This window comes from Carettochelys insculpta, chromosome 1 (genome assembly GCF_033958435.1).
Source record: "Carettochelys insculpta isolate YL-2023 chromosome 1, ASM3395843v1, whole genome shotgun sequence".
Lineage (NCBI taxonomy): Eukaryota > Metazoa > Chordata > Testudines > Carettochelyidae > Carettochelys > Carettochelys insculpta.
Genome location: NC_134137.1, coordinates 212,284,211 through 212,301,165, shown reverse-complemented (window position 1 = coordinate 212,301,165; position 16,955 = coordinate 212,284,211). Strand labels below are relative to the sequence as shown.

The window sequence follows — 16,955 nt, the reverse complement described above, 5'->3', positions numbered from 1 at the left end:
TCAGTGTAGTATACTGATTGTAATGGGTTGTTCATTGTCAGTCCCTTGGGTACAATGTCCATTTTCTTGCATTTTGAGAGAGAGAAGATCACAAAAGCTCATCACCTAATAAATTATGTTGTTAGTCTATAAAGTGCTACTGGACTGCTTTTTTGTTTTCATAGAATATAGACTGACACTGCTATCTCTCTGTTACAGTTCCAGACTGTACTTTTCATTGAGACTTTACTGCATGTGTAAAATGTTCAGATTATGGTAGATACAAAAGGTAAACATTTGACCACAAAAGAAGCCAACTGTAGAAAGGGGAAAACGGGTGACTGAGTTGGGGTGAAGAGACATGTGGGAATGGAAATAGATGGACTTGAGTGAGTGAAAGAGGTTAGGAGTCTCTCAAGATTGGCATGGGGCAGGCTCCTGAAAAATTCTCCTTTTCCTATTCCTGCCAAAATAACCCTTGTTCCGTACTTTTCCCACCTGCATCCACCAACCCTTTAGTTCACATCCAAGATCCTTCCCAGCAAATATTTCCCTGTGCCACACTTTCTCCATTACTCATGACTCACAAGCCTCTCTCTTTTATCTTATCAGTACAAGAAATACAGTACTGTATTGTGGTTTAAATGAATTATTCCGGTTTTTGTATTAAAATGTCTACTGAGGAATCTTTTTGTCAAGTATTTTCTGAATCATTGCAAGGAATATTGTGAAATAAATAACTAAAAGAATTGAAATTTGCGTGATTATCTTATTTTGACTAATGAAATATGCAGAATTTTAATTTTTGGGTGCAAAATACTTCTAGGAGTAGGTTCATAAAATTTCTTCTTAGAGCCTAATTGTGTTACTTTTCACTATTAAATTCCATGCCATTTCTCTTACTTCAATTTTGAAGACTGAGGTCTTGTATAATATTTTGCCCATCCGTTTTAGCAATACCTCTCAACTTTGTGTCATCCACAGACTTTTATTAGCACATTCCCACTTTTTTTTTTTTTTTTTGGTCAAGACCAAGTCTTTGGGGAACTGTTCTAGTAAATGCTCTCTACCCTGACATTTCACCTTTTCATTGTGACTTGTTAGTCTCCCCTTTAACAAGTTCTTTATACGCTTTGAATTCTCATATTAATCCCTCTCTTTTCCAATCTAACTAATTTCCTATGTGGAACGGTACCAGATACCGTGCTGAAATCCATGCAGATTAGGAATTGCATTTTTTTGTCTAAAAAAGTTAGTTACATTCAGGAAGAAGATTTGTGGGTTGGTCAGGTACCATCCATTCTTTGTAAAATTATGTTTTATTTTATCCCACTTACTATTCAGCTCTGTGTAACTTTAAAATTTGTTGCAAGGCCTTGAGTACAAGTGAGGCCTCAAGCTTTCCAAATAATCCCACCCCCACTTTCTTAAATTCATTAGACTTGTCTTAGCATGTCTCCGTTCACAGAGTGCAATCTCTGACTTTATAGATGCATAAAAATTCCTTGCTTTTAGGCTTGCAATTTCATGCACCAGTTCCATTAATATTCTTGAATACCCTGGTTTAATCTCATTCAGATGACTAGTCTCAGAGGACAACAAGAAGTCTTATGGTGCCTTATAGACTAACAGATATTTTGGAGCATTAGCTTTGGTGGATAAAGACCTGCTTCATCAGATGCATGGGGGAGGGGGGTGGTTTCAGAGGGGTATTTAAAGAATGGGTTCAAAGTAAAAGGGAGGGCCAGAGCTGACAAGGTCTATTCAGCATGGTGGAAATGGCCCATTATCAATAGTATGTATCAAAAGAGGAAAAAACAAGTCAGATCAGACAGGGATATGAGCCACCGTCAGAGTCTAATTGGGAGATATTAACACCCAGGGCAGAGAAGCTGTTTTTGTAAGCTGCAAGCCACTCCCAGTCTCTGTTTAATCCTTGGTTAATGGAGTCAAATTTGCAAATAAATTGCAGCTCAGAGATTTCTCTCTCCATTTGATGTTTGAAATTTCTTTGTTTCAGGACTGCCACCCTTAAATCGACTACAGAGTGTCCAGGGAGATTGAAGTGTTTCCCCACAGGCTTCTTTACATTACCGTTCCTGATGTCTGATTTATGTCCATTTATTCTTTTATGTACAGACTGTCCAGTTTGGCCAATGTAAATTGCAGTGGGGCATTGCTGGCACATGATGGCATATATTATATCAGTAGATGTGCAGGTAAAGGATCCCCTGATGCTATGGTTGATGTTAGGTCCTGTGATGATGTCACTGGTGTAGATATGTGAGCGGAGTTGGCAGCGAGGACCATTGCAGGGGCTGGTTCCAGGCCTAGAGCCACTGGTTTGTGATTTGTAGTGGCTGGTGAGGATTTGTTTAAGGTTGGCAGGCTGTCTGTAGGCAAGGACAGGCCTGCCTCCCAAGGTCTGTGAGGGTGAAAGATCATTGTTCAGGATGGGTTGCAGATCCCTGGTGATGCGCTGGAGAGGCCTTCGGTGGGGGCTGTATGTGATGGTCAGTGGCGTTCTATTGTTTTTCTTGCAAGGCCTGTCTTGCAGCAGGTGGCTTCTGGGTACATGTCTGGTTCTGTCAATCTGTTTCCTCACTTCCTTAGATGAGTATTGTAGTTTGAGGAAAGCTTGGTAAAGGTCTTGTGGATGTTTGTCTCTGTCTGATGGATCAGAGGAAATGTGGTTGTACCTTTAGTGTCTAGCTGTATACAATGGATCATGTACTATGTCCTGGCTGGAAGCTGGAGGCAGGTAGATAAGCATAGTGGTCCGTGGGTTTTCAGTATAGGGTGGTATTTATGTGACCATCACTTATCTGTACAGTAGTGTCCAGGAAGTGAATCTCTTGTGTGGACTCGTCCAGGCTAAGGTTGATGGTGGGGTGGCAACTGTTGAAATCACGGTGGAACTCTTCAACAGCCTCCTTCCCGTGGGTCCAGATGAAGATGTCATCAATGTAGCGCAGGTAGAGGAGGGGCACTAGGGGATGAGAACTGAGAAAGTGTTGTTCCAGGTCAGCCATAATAATGTTGGCACACTGTGGGGCCATGCGCGTGCCCACAGCAGTGCCACTGATTTGAAGGTATAATTTGTCCTCAAATCTGAAATAGTTGTGAGTGAGGACAAAGTCACAAAGCTCCACCACCATTCATGCCTTGGTCTCAGCAATAATGTTCCTAACAGCTTGGAGTCCATCTTTATGTGCGATATTGGTGTTTAGGGCCTCTACATCTATGGCGGCCAGGATGGTGTTTTCAGGAAGGTCACCAATGGATTGTAGTTTCCTGAGGAAGTCGGTGGTATCTTGAAGAAAGCTGGGGGGTGCAGGTAGCATAGGGTCTAAGTAGAGAGTCTACCTATGCAGACAATCCTGTGGTGAGGATGCCAATGCCTGAGGTGATGGGGTGTCCGGGATTCCCAGGTTTATGGATCTTGGGTAGCAGGTAGAATCAACCTGGTTTGGGGTCAAGGGGTGTGTCTGTGTAAATCTGTTTCCTGTGTTTTTATAGGGAGTGTCTTGAGCAGATGCTGTAGTTTCTTTGTGTATTCCTCAGTGGGATCCTCAAACAGAGGCCTATAGAATGTGGTATTGGAGAGTTGTCTGGCAGCTTCCTTTTGGTAGTCTGTCCTATTCGTGACAACAGCGTTTCCCTTGTCAGCCTCTTGGATGACAATGTCAGAGTTGTTTCTGAGGCTGTTGATGGCGTTGCGTTCTGCATGGCTGAGGTTATGGGGTAAGCGATGTCGCTTTTCCACAATTTCTTCCTGTGCACGCCGGTGGAAGCGTTCTATGTAGAGGTCCAGTTTGTCTTTTCGACCATTGGGGGAGTCCATGAGGAATTCTTTTTCTTGTACCATAGGTGGGAGGGTATCTGTGGGTCAGTGTGCTGTTCAGTGTCATGTTGGAAGTATTCCTTGAGTCGTAGATGGCAAAAGAAGGCTTCCAGATCACCACAGAACTGTACCAAGTTTCTGGGGGTGGTGGGGCAGAAAGAGTCCTTGAGAGAGGGCAGATTCTTCTGCCAGGCTGTGTGTGTAGTTGGATAGATTGACAATATTGCTGGGTGAGTTAAGGGAGCCACTATTGTAGCCCCATGTGGAAAGTAGGAGTGTAGATGGTTTACAGTCCTTTTTCTTCTGTAGGAAGAGAAATGTGTGTTGTAAATCTCCTGTCTTGTTCTAGTAAAGTCCAGCCATGTGGAGGTTTGCGTGGAAGATTGCTCGTTTATGAGGGTCTTCTGATTTGAGAGCGCTCTCTTGATGTTTCCCTGTTTGCTGTACAGGATGATGATCAGGTGGTTCCTCAGAGACCCACTTCATCAGATGCATGAGTGGGGGGGTGTGGTTTCAGAGGGGCACTTAGAGTGGGTGCCCAGTAAAAGGGAAGGAAGAGCAGCTAGCTTCCCCTGATACATAACTGCCCAAGACACTGTGCACGTGCTTGGGAGACTAGGATCCAGTGCAACTGTGTCTACACTCTAATTTTAGTGTGCTACTTTGATCCAAGTTATTCTGGGTAAATCTTCTCAGTGCAGAAATCACCTCTGCTGCTCAAAACGTAGGTGTAGCTTCAGAAGAGCCTGCGCCTGACTTTCTCAAAACTCACATTTCAAAGAGTTCACTGAATGGATGAATTAATTTAGCAACATCATTAGGACTGTGAAGCGTCTTTGGGCTAGAGGGTTACAAAGAGAAGCAGAGTGACTGCCTCAGAAGAACTGTCGTCGGAGGACTACAGATGGGGAAAAGGAATGGAATAAAGTGAACCAGCAGTGTGTTTTGGTGTGACACAAAGCAAATTAGAACACACAAGCCCCATCTTAAAGAGTTGTCTGTCCTTACTTGACAAAGGAATTCAGACCTACATATGCACCACATAGATGTTAACAGGATGGTGTTGCTTAATTTGATGGACTTCACATGACTAAGCTGTCCTGAATGTGTTTGTTTTCTTTTTTTAATTTCATGAGAAAGATGCAATCTTCTGCAATGGCAAAAGTAGGTGAGCACAGGTTGGTGTTCATTTATACTACAACATGAATTTTTCCTATATAAATATGGATGATGATGATGGTGTTGGGTTATGCAGCATAACATAGTTACTTGGTATGTGACCTGCAACAGGCTATATCATTTAAATTAAAAAGAGAGAGAACGATGCTTTACACAGGTTGCCTGAATGGAATGGTTTTCATAACTTAAATGAGAGGTGCTTACTGGAATTGGCAAAAGCCTTTGAATGACGTACTCATCTGCTCACATAAGAGAATTTTGAATAGGATTAGGAAGGGAGGCATTTTGAATATACAAGATAAAACTTCAATAACTGAGGGCCCAGTCTTAGCACTACAATCAGTAGGAATTTTGCCACAAACTCAACTGGGAGCAAAATGAACTCCCAAGCTAATGATCTCAAACATCAATTGGAATAGTGTGTTAACACAAAAATGTCATCCAAGAGTGGTGTATGGACTTGGCTGACTTATTTGCCCCTGACTTCTAGGAAGAAAAAACACCTTTTCCTACAGGTGGTGTCTTTCCAATGCTTTGATCTTAAGGACAAAATATCATGAGCTCTAGGAACTGCTCAGGTGCTGTCTTAGCAAATTTGAGTAACAAGCTGAAGAGAGTGCTTAGGCAGCTTCTCAACAGCTAGCTCATGTCGTTAGTGGTCGCAGGGATGTTTATTAGCCCAGGAACTAGTGGAAAACCAGGTACGAGGAACTTGAAATGGAAGACCTTAACATGATGGGGAAATGTACACTGGAGATCCTGTGAAGGTGCCTGTGATAGCATACTGATAGTGGGTTTCTTGGGCACTGTCACCGGTCATGACAAAATGGAATTCTCTGATCAATTTTTGCACCCGCCCTGCCCCCACCCCGCTGCCAACCAGCCAACCCAAATAATCCTTGCAGCACCTGTCAGTCTGTTGCCATATTTTTCGAGATGTTAGATATGTTTGTCTTTACATTCTGGGTGCATCAGGCTGACAGTGAATAAAGGAGCTCTTTACAGGTCTAATCTGCTTACAGAAGAGCTTGGTGTCATTAAAACTAGAGGTTGTATTTCACAGAAAATTCTTCAGAGCTTTCACATAATCTGAAAATTGTTGGAATAACTTCTGTCTCAAGTTAAGGTATTCTTCACATGGGAACAGTTGCAGTAATTCAATACAGTAAACCCTCGATATAATGGACTAATGGGGGGAGGGTGTCTGTTAAAACTAAAACCAAGAGTTTAACTCACTGATCTTCCTGGCTCCAGCAGAGCATCGTGGCTTCTCTGCTCTGAGCCAGTGGGTCTTCTCTGGTTCCCAGCTACCCACGCTCTGCCCACACTCAGAGCAGGGCGTAGTGACTCCTCCATCCTTTGGGTTGTCTCACTGGGGGGTGTGAGGGGCGGCACCCGGCTGGGGAAGCTGTGGGGGCAGTGGTCTGAGCCACTGGAGGACCTGGAGGTGGCTCTGGTGACCCTTTTACAGTACTGTACAGCACAGTACTCCACTTTCCTTGGGGCGAGTGGAGACAGAGACTAGTGGACGTCTGTTATAACCAATGCCCATTATAATTGGGTCCGTTATATTGAGGGTTTACTGTAGTCTATATTTTATATAGTGCAGAAGTAGTGCTGTCTTCCTTTGAATATGTCAAATCTCATGCAAAGATAAATGGTTGAGTAATGTAATTTAATGGGGGGGGATACTGGTTTGCGAACAGAGATCTACTGCTGGCTACCAAACTTCATGTAACAGTAAGCAAATTAGAGGATAAAGCATCACAGTGTACCATGACTTTAACTAGTAAAGTTCTAATCCAAGCATCATTGTATAATAGTAATTGTAATGTAGTTGGGTGGATTTAGTGACATCACTGTAGTATGCCAGATAATAAATACTTGCCTAAAATCTTGAAAACTCAGATGTTCAGTACCAGTTCTTGCTGTAGAGGCTCTTTGTGTTTACTTTTCTGTTTTTACTTGTTGTCTTTGTCTATTATTATTCTTTCTTAAAACTAGGACACTTTTCTGTCAGCTGCCTAAGAAACTGAAGGGATTTTATTCTGTTAGCATTACAGTGAAAATTGGTTTAATTACCTAATGAGAATGCTTGATGCTTGGAATACATTCAGCAATCTGAATTCAGTGAGAGAGTGTGCCTTCCTTGAGAATGAAAAACAAAAAAGCATGCAAAAATATAAATGCACACCTAAAATAAGATGTTGATCATGTCAAGTATTCTTAACTGCAATAAAAGCTTGCGTAATTTGTAAATTGTTTAGTATTGGAGCTGTAGTTTAAAAATAGCCATTAATTACCCTAACTGTTGTTGTTTTTTAGGCTAGTAAACACTGTCCTAAAGAAAATGTTGCTTTGTGTAGTGTACACTGTATAAAATTTTCATTCACCAGAGTGACTTGGAATTATTTGGAATGGTAAACTCCCAACTCCTAGCTGACTCCAGCACTTTTAGCTGGTTTGATTAAAATTGAACATACAGTAAAAGGGACTGTTCTTTTTCCTTAAGTAGTTAACATTTGAATACCTTCTTATAGGGTGGAGTGTTCATATGTATTTCTGTGGTAATACTCTAGCTCTGTTATCGTGTGTTTGGAAATTTTTGTATGAGTTGGCTTCCAGATTCAGCCATGAATATGATTCCTCTTTGACTCTTCTCTACATAAGTCCAATGAACTACAAAACTGAGAAGTTTTACATACAGAAATGTCATTGCACTTTCTGTGAATTTTAAACTTCTTTGCATTAGTTAGCTTTATTTAGTAGCCTCCAACTCCTCCTTTTCAGCAAGCTGTCAGACTCCTTTTCCTCCTGAAAGGTGCTCGATTCAGACATTTGCCAAGGTAGAATGCTTCCCCTCATTTTATTGAACAAAGCACTTGTCAAACATTTCTCCAGTAATGCGATGTAAACTTTCACTATTGCTTTTCTTCCCCTCCAGAGAGAACATTTCCCCTTGCAAAGCCAATGCAGGGAAAGAGAAGCAGGAAATGTGCAGAACATAGTAAGTAATATGATGCTGTGTGGAGCCAAAACAATGAGCCTTGATTGAAGTGTCAGATGATTGATCTTGGTTCCTGCAGTAAGTTGTGCTAAACTCGCAAATTGCTCCAGATTACTTGTCCATTTATTCAGTAATGATTCAACAAGAAGAATGGTCATCCAGGTGGCATCTGAGTTTCAAACAATAAACATTGAATGCAAGTAGCTGGGAAGTAACAGGCTAAAGCCGATAGTTGCATGTTGTTTTGTAGTTGGCTTAATGTGTGTCCTTTGCATATCTTTTTTTTTTTTTAATGCTAGTTTCCCATTAAAAGGAAAGTGATTTTAGTCATGTCTCTAAGTTGTTGATAGTTAATTTTTTCCATGCCTCCTTCTTATAATGTAACTTATTTCACTAAGGCTGCGTCTACACTACGAGATAAAATTGAATTTAAAGGAGTTAGTGACATTTAATATCAAGCTGTCTTCACAGTTAATACTATTATGTTGATTTATTGAGCTGTAATACCGATCACAAAAATCAATATTACGGGACGGGTTTAGCATCAAATTTGAATTTAAAATCTCTAATGAAGGCTACACTCAGGGTAGTAATCTACCTAGTACTGCTCAGGCTCACAAGAGAGCCTCAGCTTGGACCCAGCAAGAGATTCTGGATCTTATTGTGATTTGGGGAGACCAATCGTTGGTGAAAAGACTTAGGGTGGCCAAGAGAAATGTGGTAGTCTATGATCAGATGTTGCACGAGATGACTGCCCAAGGTTACTCCCAGGACTCAGTGCAATGCTGGGTGAAAGTGAAAGAACTCCATTAGGCCTACCAAAAGGTCCAGGAAGCCAACCAGCAGTCAGGGGCAGCTCCACAAATCTGCCGCTGTTATCAACAGCTGCACATGCTTATGGGGAGTGACCAGCACCACAGAGCCCGGTCTGAATTACCACACTTGTGGAGGTCCTTGTAGGCAGTTCAGAGTGAACCCAGAGGAGCTGGGTGACCTGGAGGACAAGGGCAATGGAGAGGAGAAAGGTGGCAGTTATCAGGGGACGGAGGAAGTTTTGCCAGACAGCCTGGAGTTCTTCACCATAGACCAGGAACTGGTCCCCTCTACAGCAGTCTGCTCCACAGAGGGCCGGCACGTGGGTCCCTGTGCCCCCCTGAACCAAGCGGTATGAGTGAGTATTTATTCTGCATGCTAGAAGATGGTCGTGGGTGGATATAGCTATAGGGTTGTGTATAAGTACAAGTTTGCATCCAGGCACTCTTGTATTTTTTTTCATGAGGTTCTTGGGAAGGTCTGACTTGTTGCGGCTTCCACGCCAGCACACCTTGCCACACCAGGCAACCAGATACCAATCTGGTGTCATGGCACCACACAGCATTTTAGCAAATTTTCCAGTCTTTTGGTCACACAGCTGGAGTAGCTTTTCTTTCTCCATATCTGTTAGTTTTGTGAGGATGTTGTCATCTCTGGCACCCTGCAGAAGCATGGAAATTCCCCCCCCCCTTTTTTATTTGTTTAAACATGCTTCCTGATGCATTACATTTGCCTGCAGCAGTTAGCTGTGCTCCATTTCCCACCCCTCAGCATGGTTTGCAGGCTCAGCAGGGATCCCCACACCCCAATGTCCCTTTACCCCAGGATTTCTTTTCATTTTTTAAGAATCCTCTGTGCCCCATGGATGCTGGGTTCTGCTTGGGCATTCCCCCTCCGAGGTCCCTTTCCCCCAGCATTTCTTTTCATTTTTCAGGACTCCCCGGCACCACTTGGCTGCTGGGCTCTGCTGGGTGTTTCTCCTCCCATGTCCCTTTACATCCAGCCTTTCTTTGGGTTATTTATCTTATTTTTCTTTAAATTTCTTTCATTGTACATCAAAACACACACCCCCACCCACCCAGCTGTCCATGCAGCTGTAATCAAAACCTTCCTCACCATCCCCTCTATGCAGCTTGATCTTTGGGGAGGATTCACCAGGAACATCCAAAAAAATTTTTCCCCTGAAACAGTATACTTCCAGGACACCTAGCAGGTACCCCTGCTTTGCAGCCCTCCCCTTCCTCCGTAAAGTGGACAATTGCTTATGGCTTACCATGTCCACAAAGAAACCTGCTGTATAAGTGAGGGCAAGTGATATATTTTGTAATGCACGTGTATTGTCCCATCCTTAGTAAGCCATGAGTGTCCTTCAAAAAGTTACCTTTCCCAGATAGTAGACGCAGAGACCCATTAATTGAACTTCAAAGCACATTATGTGAATTGTATCTTAATTTTGACCTTCATTTTCTAGAGCCAGTGCCCAGCATAGCAGAGAGGAACAGAAGACAAAAGAAATGCAAACAGAATCTTATTCTGCAGCATATGGAATGGACTGAGGCAGAGAACACCAAGCTGACAAAGGACGCTGCTCATTGGCATCATAATACAGCTGACTGGCATCAGAAGCAAGCAGGGTTTAACCAGAGAATCTTGACCTCCAGCAGCAGCAAGTGGCAAAGCAGAGTGAGGCTGCTGCAAAGCTCATAACAGCAGTTAGAGAACAAACAGAGATCCTGCGCTCTCTGCTGCAGCCGCAGAGGGACACCCAGCCCAGCAGTGCAGCATCTGATACCTGCTGGCTGGAGTCCCCTGAGTAGAGGTCGCTGACCACCTGTCATTGCGGTCCCCACACATGGGGAGGGAGGGCAAGGACAGCCTGCTGCTCTAGCCCCAAGGACCACTGTAAAAGGATATTCAAGCACCTTTGAGAAGGCTGCTTTTCCATGCCTCTTAAACCTCTCCTCCCACCAAAATAAAATCATTCCTTTGAGCTCGGTGTGATTTTTGTGGCATGCAAGAGTGCGGGGGAATACAAATCAAACTGGGTGGCTGGGGGAGAGCTGAAGGCACAGCTGCCCACTGATACTCCCTGGTCTGCGGCAGATGCGCAGCTGAGGGAAGCATGGCTGAGGGAACCAGGCAGGTTGCAGGAGGGGGCTGAAGGCACAGCTGCCCACCACATGCATTCGACTTACTACTACTTAACCCCCTCCCACGAAGTAAAAGCATTCTTCATTCATGAAGACATGGTATGATTTACTAGCATTATGTCGCAGAGAAACATGGGAAGCATGTGCGTTACAGATCATTCATGAAGCTATTTTTTTTTTTAAAGTATCCCTTATTGCTGTTGCATCAGTATGGCTACAGGTGATGGTTGTATAGGTGGCTGTGAGTAAGCCCTGCCTATGGCCTCCGCTTCGCAATTTCAGATTGACAGGAAAGCTTCCCAACTGGATTCACAAATGTTGGGCAAAATAGTGCATGCTGTGATCATGGTGGGGACATTACTTTCAGAAAGGTCCAAACGTGTCAATAAACATCTGAACCTCGCTTTTAAATGGCCAAAGACGCATTCCACCACCATTCTTCACCTGCTGAGTCTGTGATTGAAGCTTTCCTTGCTGGAGTCCAGAGCTCCTGTATAGGGCTTCATAAGGCACGGTAGCAGAGGATGAACAGGGTTGCCCAATATAACAGTAGGCATCTCTACATCACCAATCTTGATTTTTCTGATCTGGGGAAAAAGTCCCATGCAGGAGCTTTCTGTACAGTCCCGAATTTTGGAATATGCACACCCTGTGAACCCTCCCTGACCAGCCAACATTGATGGCGGTGAAACGACCTTGGTTATTGACCAAACCCTGCAACAGCATTGAGAAGTACCCCTTTCGGTTTATATACTCGGAGGCCAAGTGGTCCAGGACGATGACGGGGATGTGCATGCTATCTAGTGCCCCACCACAATTAGGAAAGCCCTTGGCAGAAGAGCCATCCACTATTCCCTGTGGATCTCCCAGGGTTGCAGTCTTCCTGAGGAGATGCTGACAGATCACAAGGGCCACCTCCATCACCACAGACCCCACTGTAGATCTGCCCACCCTGAACTCATTTGCCACCGATGGGTAACCGTTGGTCGTTGCAAACTTCCACGGTGCAATTGCCACTCACTTGCGAACCATTAAAGATGGCCTTATTTTTGTGTTGCTGTGCTTCAGGGCAGGCACCAGCACATCAGAGTTCTGTAAAAGTGGACTTGCATATGCGGAAGTTGTGCATCTACTGCTGGTCATCCCAGGACTCCAAAACTACATGGTCCCACCAGTGTGTGCTGGTCTCACGAGGCCAAAACTATCGCTCCACTGTTAGAAATGCATCCATGGCAGCAACCAGTTGGGAAATTTGCTCCTGCTAAACATCGTCATCAGCAGCACCATTATGATACCCAACCATCGCTGAGCTTTGTAACTGAAGGAAAACTTGCTCCACAGTCAGTGTGATTGCCAAAATGATGTGCGCTGTGAGTTGGAGCGTTTGGGGGTCCATGTGTGCACTGGAGTGTACCCACAATGCCCTGCTCACACTGTTAAACTTGGTGTTGCAGAGACTAGACATGGAAAAAAGGTGGGTCAAATTTCAAGAAGCTTTGTAGACGCTTAATTCAAATTCATAATATCAAGGTTAAATAATTGAATTTATTAAAAAATCAAATTTATCTCGTAGTGTAAATGCAGCCAAAGTGGCTGATGAGCATGCATTAAACTATTATAAGTATCAGAGACGTAGCTGAAAGAGTCTGTATCTTCAAAAATAACAAGAAGTCAAGTGGGACCTTATAGACCCGCTTTGTCTTTGCCCACAAAAGCTTGTGCTCCAAATTATCTGTTAGTCTATAAGGTCCCACATGACTTGTTTTTGCTTTTAAACTATTATAAGATGTTTATGGCAGAATAAAAGGTGACTGCTGATGGTGGTAATTAGTCGTTAATGTGTTGTGCTAAGGAAGCAGTATTTGAAAAATGAAATTGCTGATACTTCTAATGTACACACATTTGTGTTTTTAGAAAGCAGTAAATGGGAGGCAACTTAATTGCAAAGATGAAAATCCATTGGACCAAGATAACCTTCATCAGATGTACCTAGTTCACAAGCAGATAAGTTACAAAGACTGGAGCAGCAAGCATCATCAAAATCCAGGAACTGGAAGAATCTACGTTAATCCTCGAGAACATTATGTGTGATCACCTCTCCAGCTGTGAATTTTTATACAAAATTAGAGTTAGGTAACTTAAACTTGTAGACTTCAAAATTTTAACACTTGTTGTTAATAGGACAAGTACATATCTTGTGTGTTAACAGTTTCTAAAGAAGTAGATATGGCAGCCATTAATATTCATTTTTTTATGTGGTGAGAGCTGATGATAAATAAGTAGGCAGAAAAGATACACATTTCTGGAGAAACTATTGCATCTGTGACTTTGATTTACTTTTTGAGTAGCATAGTGTTCTTTGGTTTTGTACTGTTAAAATGTCAGTATGTTGATAGCTGATGTAGTTAGGGTTGATCCTGCTTTAGGCCGGGGGCTGGACTAGATGACCTCCTGAGGTCCCTTCCAGCCATAAATTCTATGATTCTAAAGGGATTCTTCACAAGCAGAGCCTCAGCTGCCTGTGTTAAGCTCACCCCATTAAGACACACCAAACCATTTACCTGTAATTCAAATGTGCATAAAATGAATTTAAAATCTATTTTCGTAATTCTTTCGTGGGGAATTCTGGCTTTCCTCCCACCCAGCTCCAAAGTGAACATGTTTAACAAAGCTACAGATTCTGTGTACAAAAGATGAGGTCTTAGCTGGAGGGAAAACATACATCTTTCTCCAAAGTGAAAAATGTATGCCTGTTAATGGGGTTTTGCTTAAGCTTTTACCTTTAGAAAGGGCTAACACTAGCAGCATTACCACTGATGAAATTAATTTGACTGAGGTACTGATAGTACCTGACCACAGCTGTTGATTCCCACTCTGTTATCCCCACTACTTCTACTCCCTATTGCAATAAGCAGGTGTTGGTTGGTTTGTTAGTGTGCTTTTTGAACAAATTCTGCCTTCCTTGTAATGGCTGGATCAGGTTGGGTTTGTTTTTTTTTCCCCACAAGTCTCAGGTCCCATGGCTTTAATTTCATTAGCTGCCAGTTCATACCAGTCTTCATTTTACACTCAGTTTAAACCTGCCAAACTTAACTTGTAGCTGTTAGAATCAGATCACAACTATCTTTATCTGATGTAAAACATTCCCACAAGCCGCACATGTGCACCTCTATCAAGCCCACTCCATTACCTCCAGACAACAAAATCAAATTCTCAGGGGGTCCCTAGCAATAAACAGACAGGAACCGTGGGTGCTCAGTACAGGAAAAATGCAAGCTAGTTGTTTGCTAGGGCCATGTCTCCATCATAGTTAGCTGACAAAATAAATTCCCTCTTACAAACGCACCTAAAGCTTCCCCAGTGGTAGCAATGACGGGGTTGGAGACATGGTTAATGCTGTCTCCTAACCCTGACCTGAGCAGATGGAAGCAATAATGTTGTGAAATATCTGGAGAATGCAAATTGCTTGCCGAAGCTCATGTTTAACACCACAGGAGAAACTGTACTGGTGTTGGTACTGGTGGAATACTTCACTTTAATAAAATTTGTGTTGAAAAGCATTTTTGAGTACAAATGTCTCCTGTTGGTTAAAGAACCTGCACAGATAACTCTGGTCAATGTAATTTTTTTTTGTTTGTGTTAGTCTAATGTAAAAGGACAAGAAATGGGACACTGAACACAGATTACATTAAGGGCTTTCACCTGAGTACTAGAACATAAAGGAGAGTGAGCATTCCAGAATACACAAGTGGGGTCTCAATAGACAGCAGGCAGTTTATTCCATAGTTGGTTCATTAGGGCTATGTCTACACTGTGAGATAAATTTGAATTTAAGGCAGTTAGCTCTATATTACCACATGACTGTCTTCACTGTAAATACCATTAGCTGGATTTGGGGAGCACTAATATCGATATCACAATATCGTCAGTACCTGCTGGGTATAGCATCCAGCTCGAATTGTGATTAAAGGGCAGCGTAGAAGCAACACATCTTAAAATCGCATTTATTAGCCTCCAGCGGTGTCCCGTATGTAACACATGATGCCTGTTGGTGCTCCTATCTGGCCGCTGCTCTCTGCTGTGCTGGGAACAGGTAACAGAAAGACCATGAATTTCACATCAGGATGAGGAAGCCTGTGGCTGTGGGCCCATGTTTGTACGAGAGCCTGAGAAATGTTGTCTTTGCAATTAATGCTGTGACCACATCTACCCGTTACAAATAGGCCCTGCACAGAATTTGTGGTTCTGTTGCCACAGGTGTGTTTTTTTTTTTAATGTGCTGCCTGGTGCCAACCACTACCCCACCACACTACATGACAGCAAGGCTGTTGTAGGGGTCATACTTGCATAAGATGGGGAGAAACTTCTCAGCGGTTTACATTTGTGCATGAACCCCCTTCCATTCTCCACAGGCACCACACAGTTGGGGTTTTTCCCAGGCTCAGCCACATCATGTGGGTAGCCCCAGCCTAATAAAAGGACATAGCTGCCATTCGGTGCTGACCATGCTGCCAGGCACCTCCATGTCCTGGCTTGCGCTCAGTTAGGGCTCCAAGGATGGAAAAGATTTTCAGAGACTTGCTGCCGCTGGGGGGAAGTCTCCACCAGGGGCCAAGATATTCGGGGGGCTTGCTGCCACCAGAGGGAAGTCTCCACCGGCAACTAAGATGCTTGGGGCATGCACCATGATAGGCACAGGAAGTGCCATTGAAAATTGAGAGGGCAGACATTCAGTGTAATACGTTTCTAGATTGTGGAGCATCAAGAAATAAATGTGACTGAGCAATACCCCAGAATGCTATGGGGCTCAGGGAACTGTGGGGTAGGCTCCCACAATACACTGCTGCAACAGTTGATATCTGCTGATGTGTGTGGCAGCTGTAAGTCAAATTTGTGCGTAGCCTGTAGGAAGATAAGGATACTCAAATTCAAATTGATAAAACCCACGGTTAAAAAATCAATTTTAATTAAGTCAATTTATCTTGTAGAGTAGGCGTAGCTTGTAGAGTAGGCGTAGCTTAGGACATATGAAAAGAATAAATGAAAATCGCCCTGAGCATTTACCCACTTCAGCTAGTTTTTATTCGAAGTGTTCACACTCAGCTCAGACAACTGCTTTACGGCTGGTTTTGTAGACAGCCAAAGGTAGAGAAGGTTGATTTTGTTTTTGTTTTGGTTTGGTTTTTTTAGCTGCTGTACTAGCAAACCATAAGCATGACACAGAATCATAGGTATGCATTGTGGCTGTCCTTAAAATTATGTCCAGTGAATCATCTAAAACATTAGTTGGATTTCTGTTACAGGTAACTGACTAGCGCTTCAGTTGATGGTATGATAACGTATTTGACAGTAGTAGCTCTTGCCTTTCATAAAATGAATCTTTAATGAAGTTTACATATTGGGTGGTAGTCCAAATATGGTTTCCACTGTAAGGGTTTCTTCATACTGTGATCCACCAATTTGAAAAAAAGGAGTTTTGCTGAAGTCAAGGTATATCACATCCACTGACTTCCAAATGTCCATAGAGACAGTTACCTCATCAGAGAAGCTAATCAGATTGGCCAGGCAGGACTTGTCCTTGGTGAATCCATGTTGACTATTTTTGATCACTTTCCCCTCTTCCAAGTGCTCCAAAATGGATTCCTTGAGGATCCCTGCCATTATTTTCCCCAGTTACTGAGGTAAGGCTGATGGGTCTATAGTTCCCTGGATTATCCTTTCCTTTTTTAAAGATGGGCAATACATTTGCCCCTTTCCAGTGAACCGGAATCTCTCCTGATCTCCAAGAGTCTTCAAAGATAATGGCCAAAGGCCTGGCAATGAGGTCTGCCAATTTCCTCAGTACCCTTGGTGGCATTAAATCCAGACCCGTGGATTTGTGTACATCTAGTTTTTCTAAGTAGCTCCTAACTCATTCCTTCACTACCAAAGGCTGCCTTCCACCTTCCCATACTACATTGTCTAACACAGTGGCTCTCAAACT

General features: G+C 43.1%; 1 protein-coding gene across 5 annotated transcripts in view; it reads left to right on the top strand.

Annotated features, from left to right (window-relative positions):
* NECTIN3 (nectin cell adhesion molecule 3) overlaps nt 1–14,526 on the top strand; it is a 154,353-nt gene extending 139,827 nt beyond the window's left edge. Inside the window, exons 8-9 of one of the 5 annotated variants that reach the window (XM_074998788.1) lie at nt 7,947–8,009; nt 12,887–14,526. In XM_074998788.1, the coding sequence (XP_074854889.1) occupies nt 7,947–8,009; nt 12,887–13,063 (240 nt within the window). In that variant the 3' untranslated portion in view covers nt 13,064–14,526. Of the gene's footprint in view, nt 1–7,946; nt 8,010–10,293; nt 10,741–12,886 lie in introns of those variants that run through there. The other 4 variants (XM_074998801.1, XM_074998781.1, XM_074998810.1 and 1 more) reach the window with 4 other exon arrangements.
* The last annotated feature ends 2,429 nt before the right edge of the window (nt 14,527–16,955 follow it).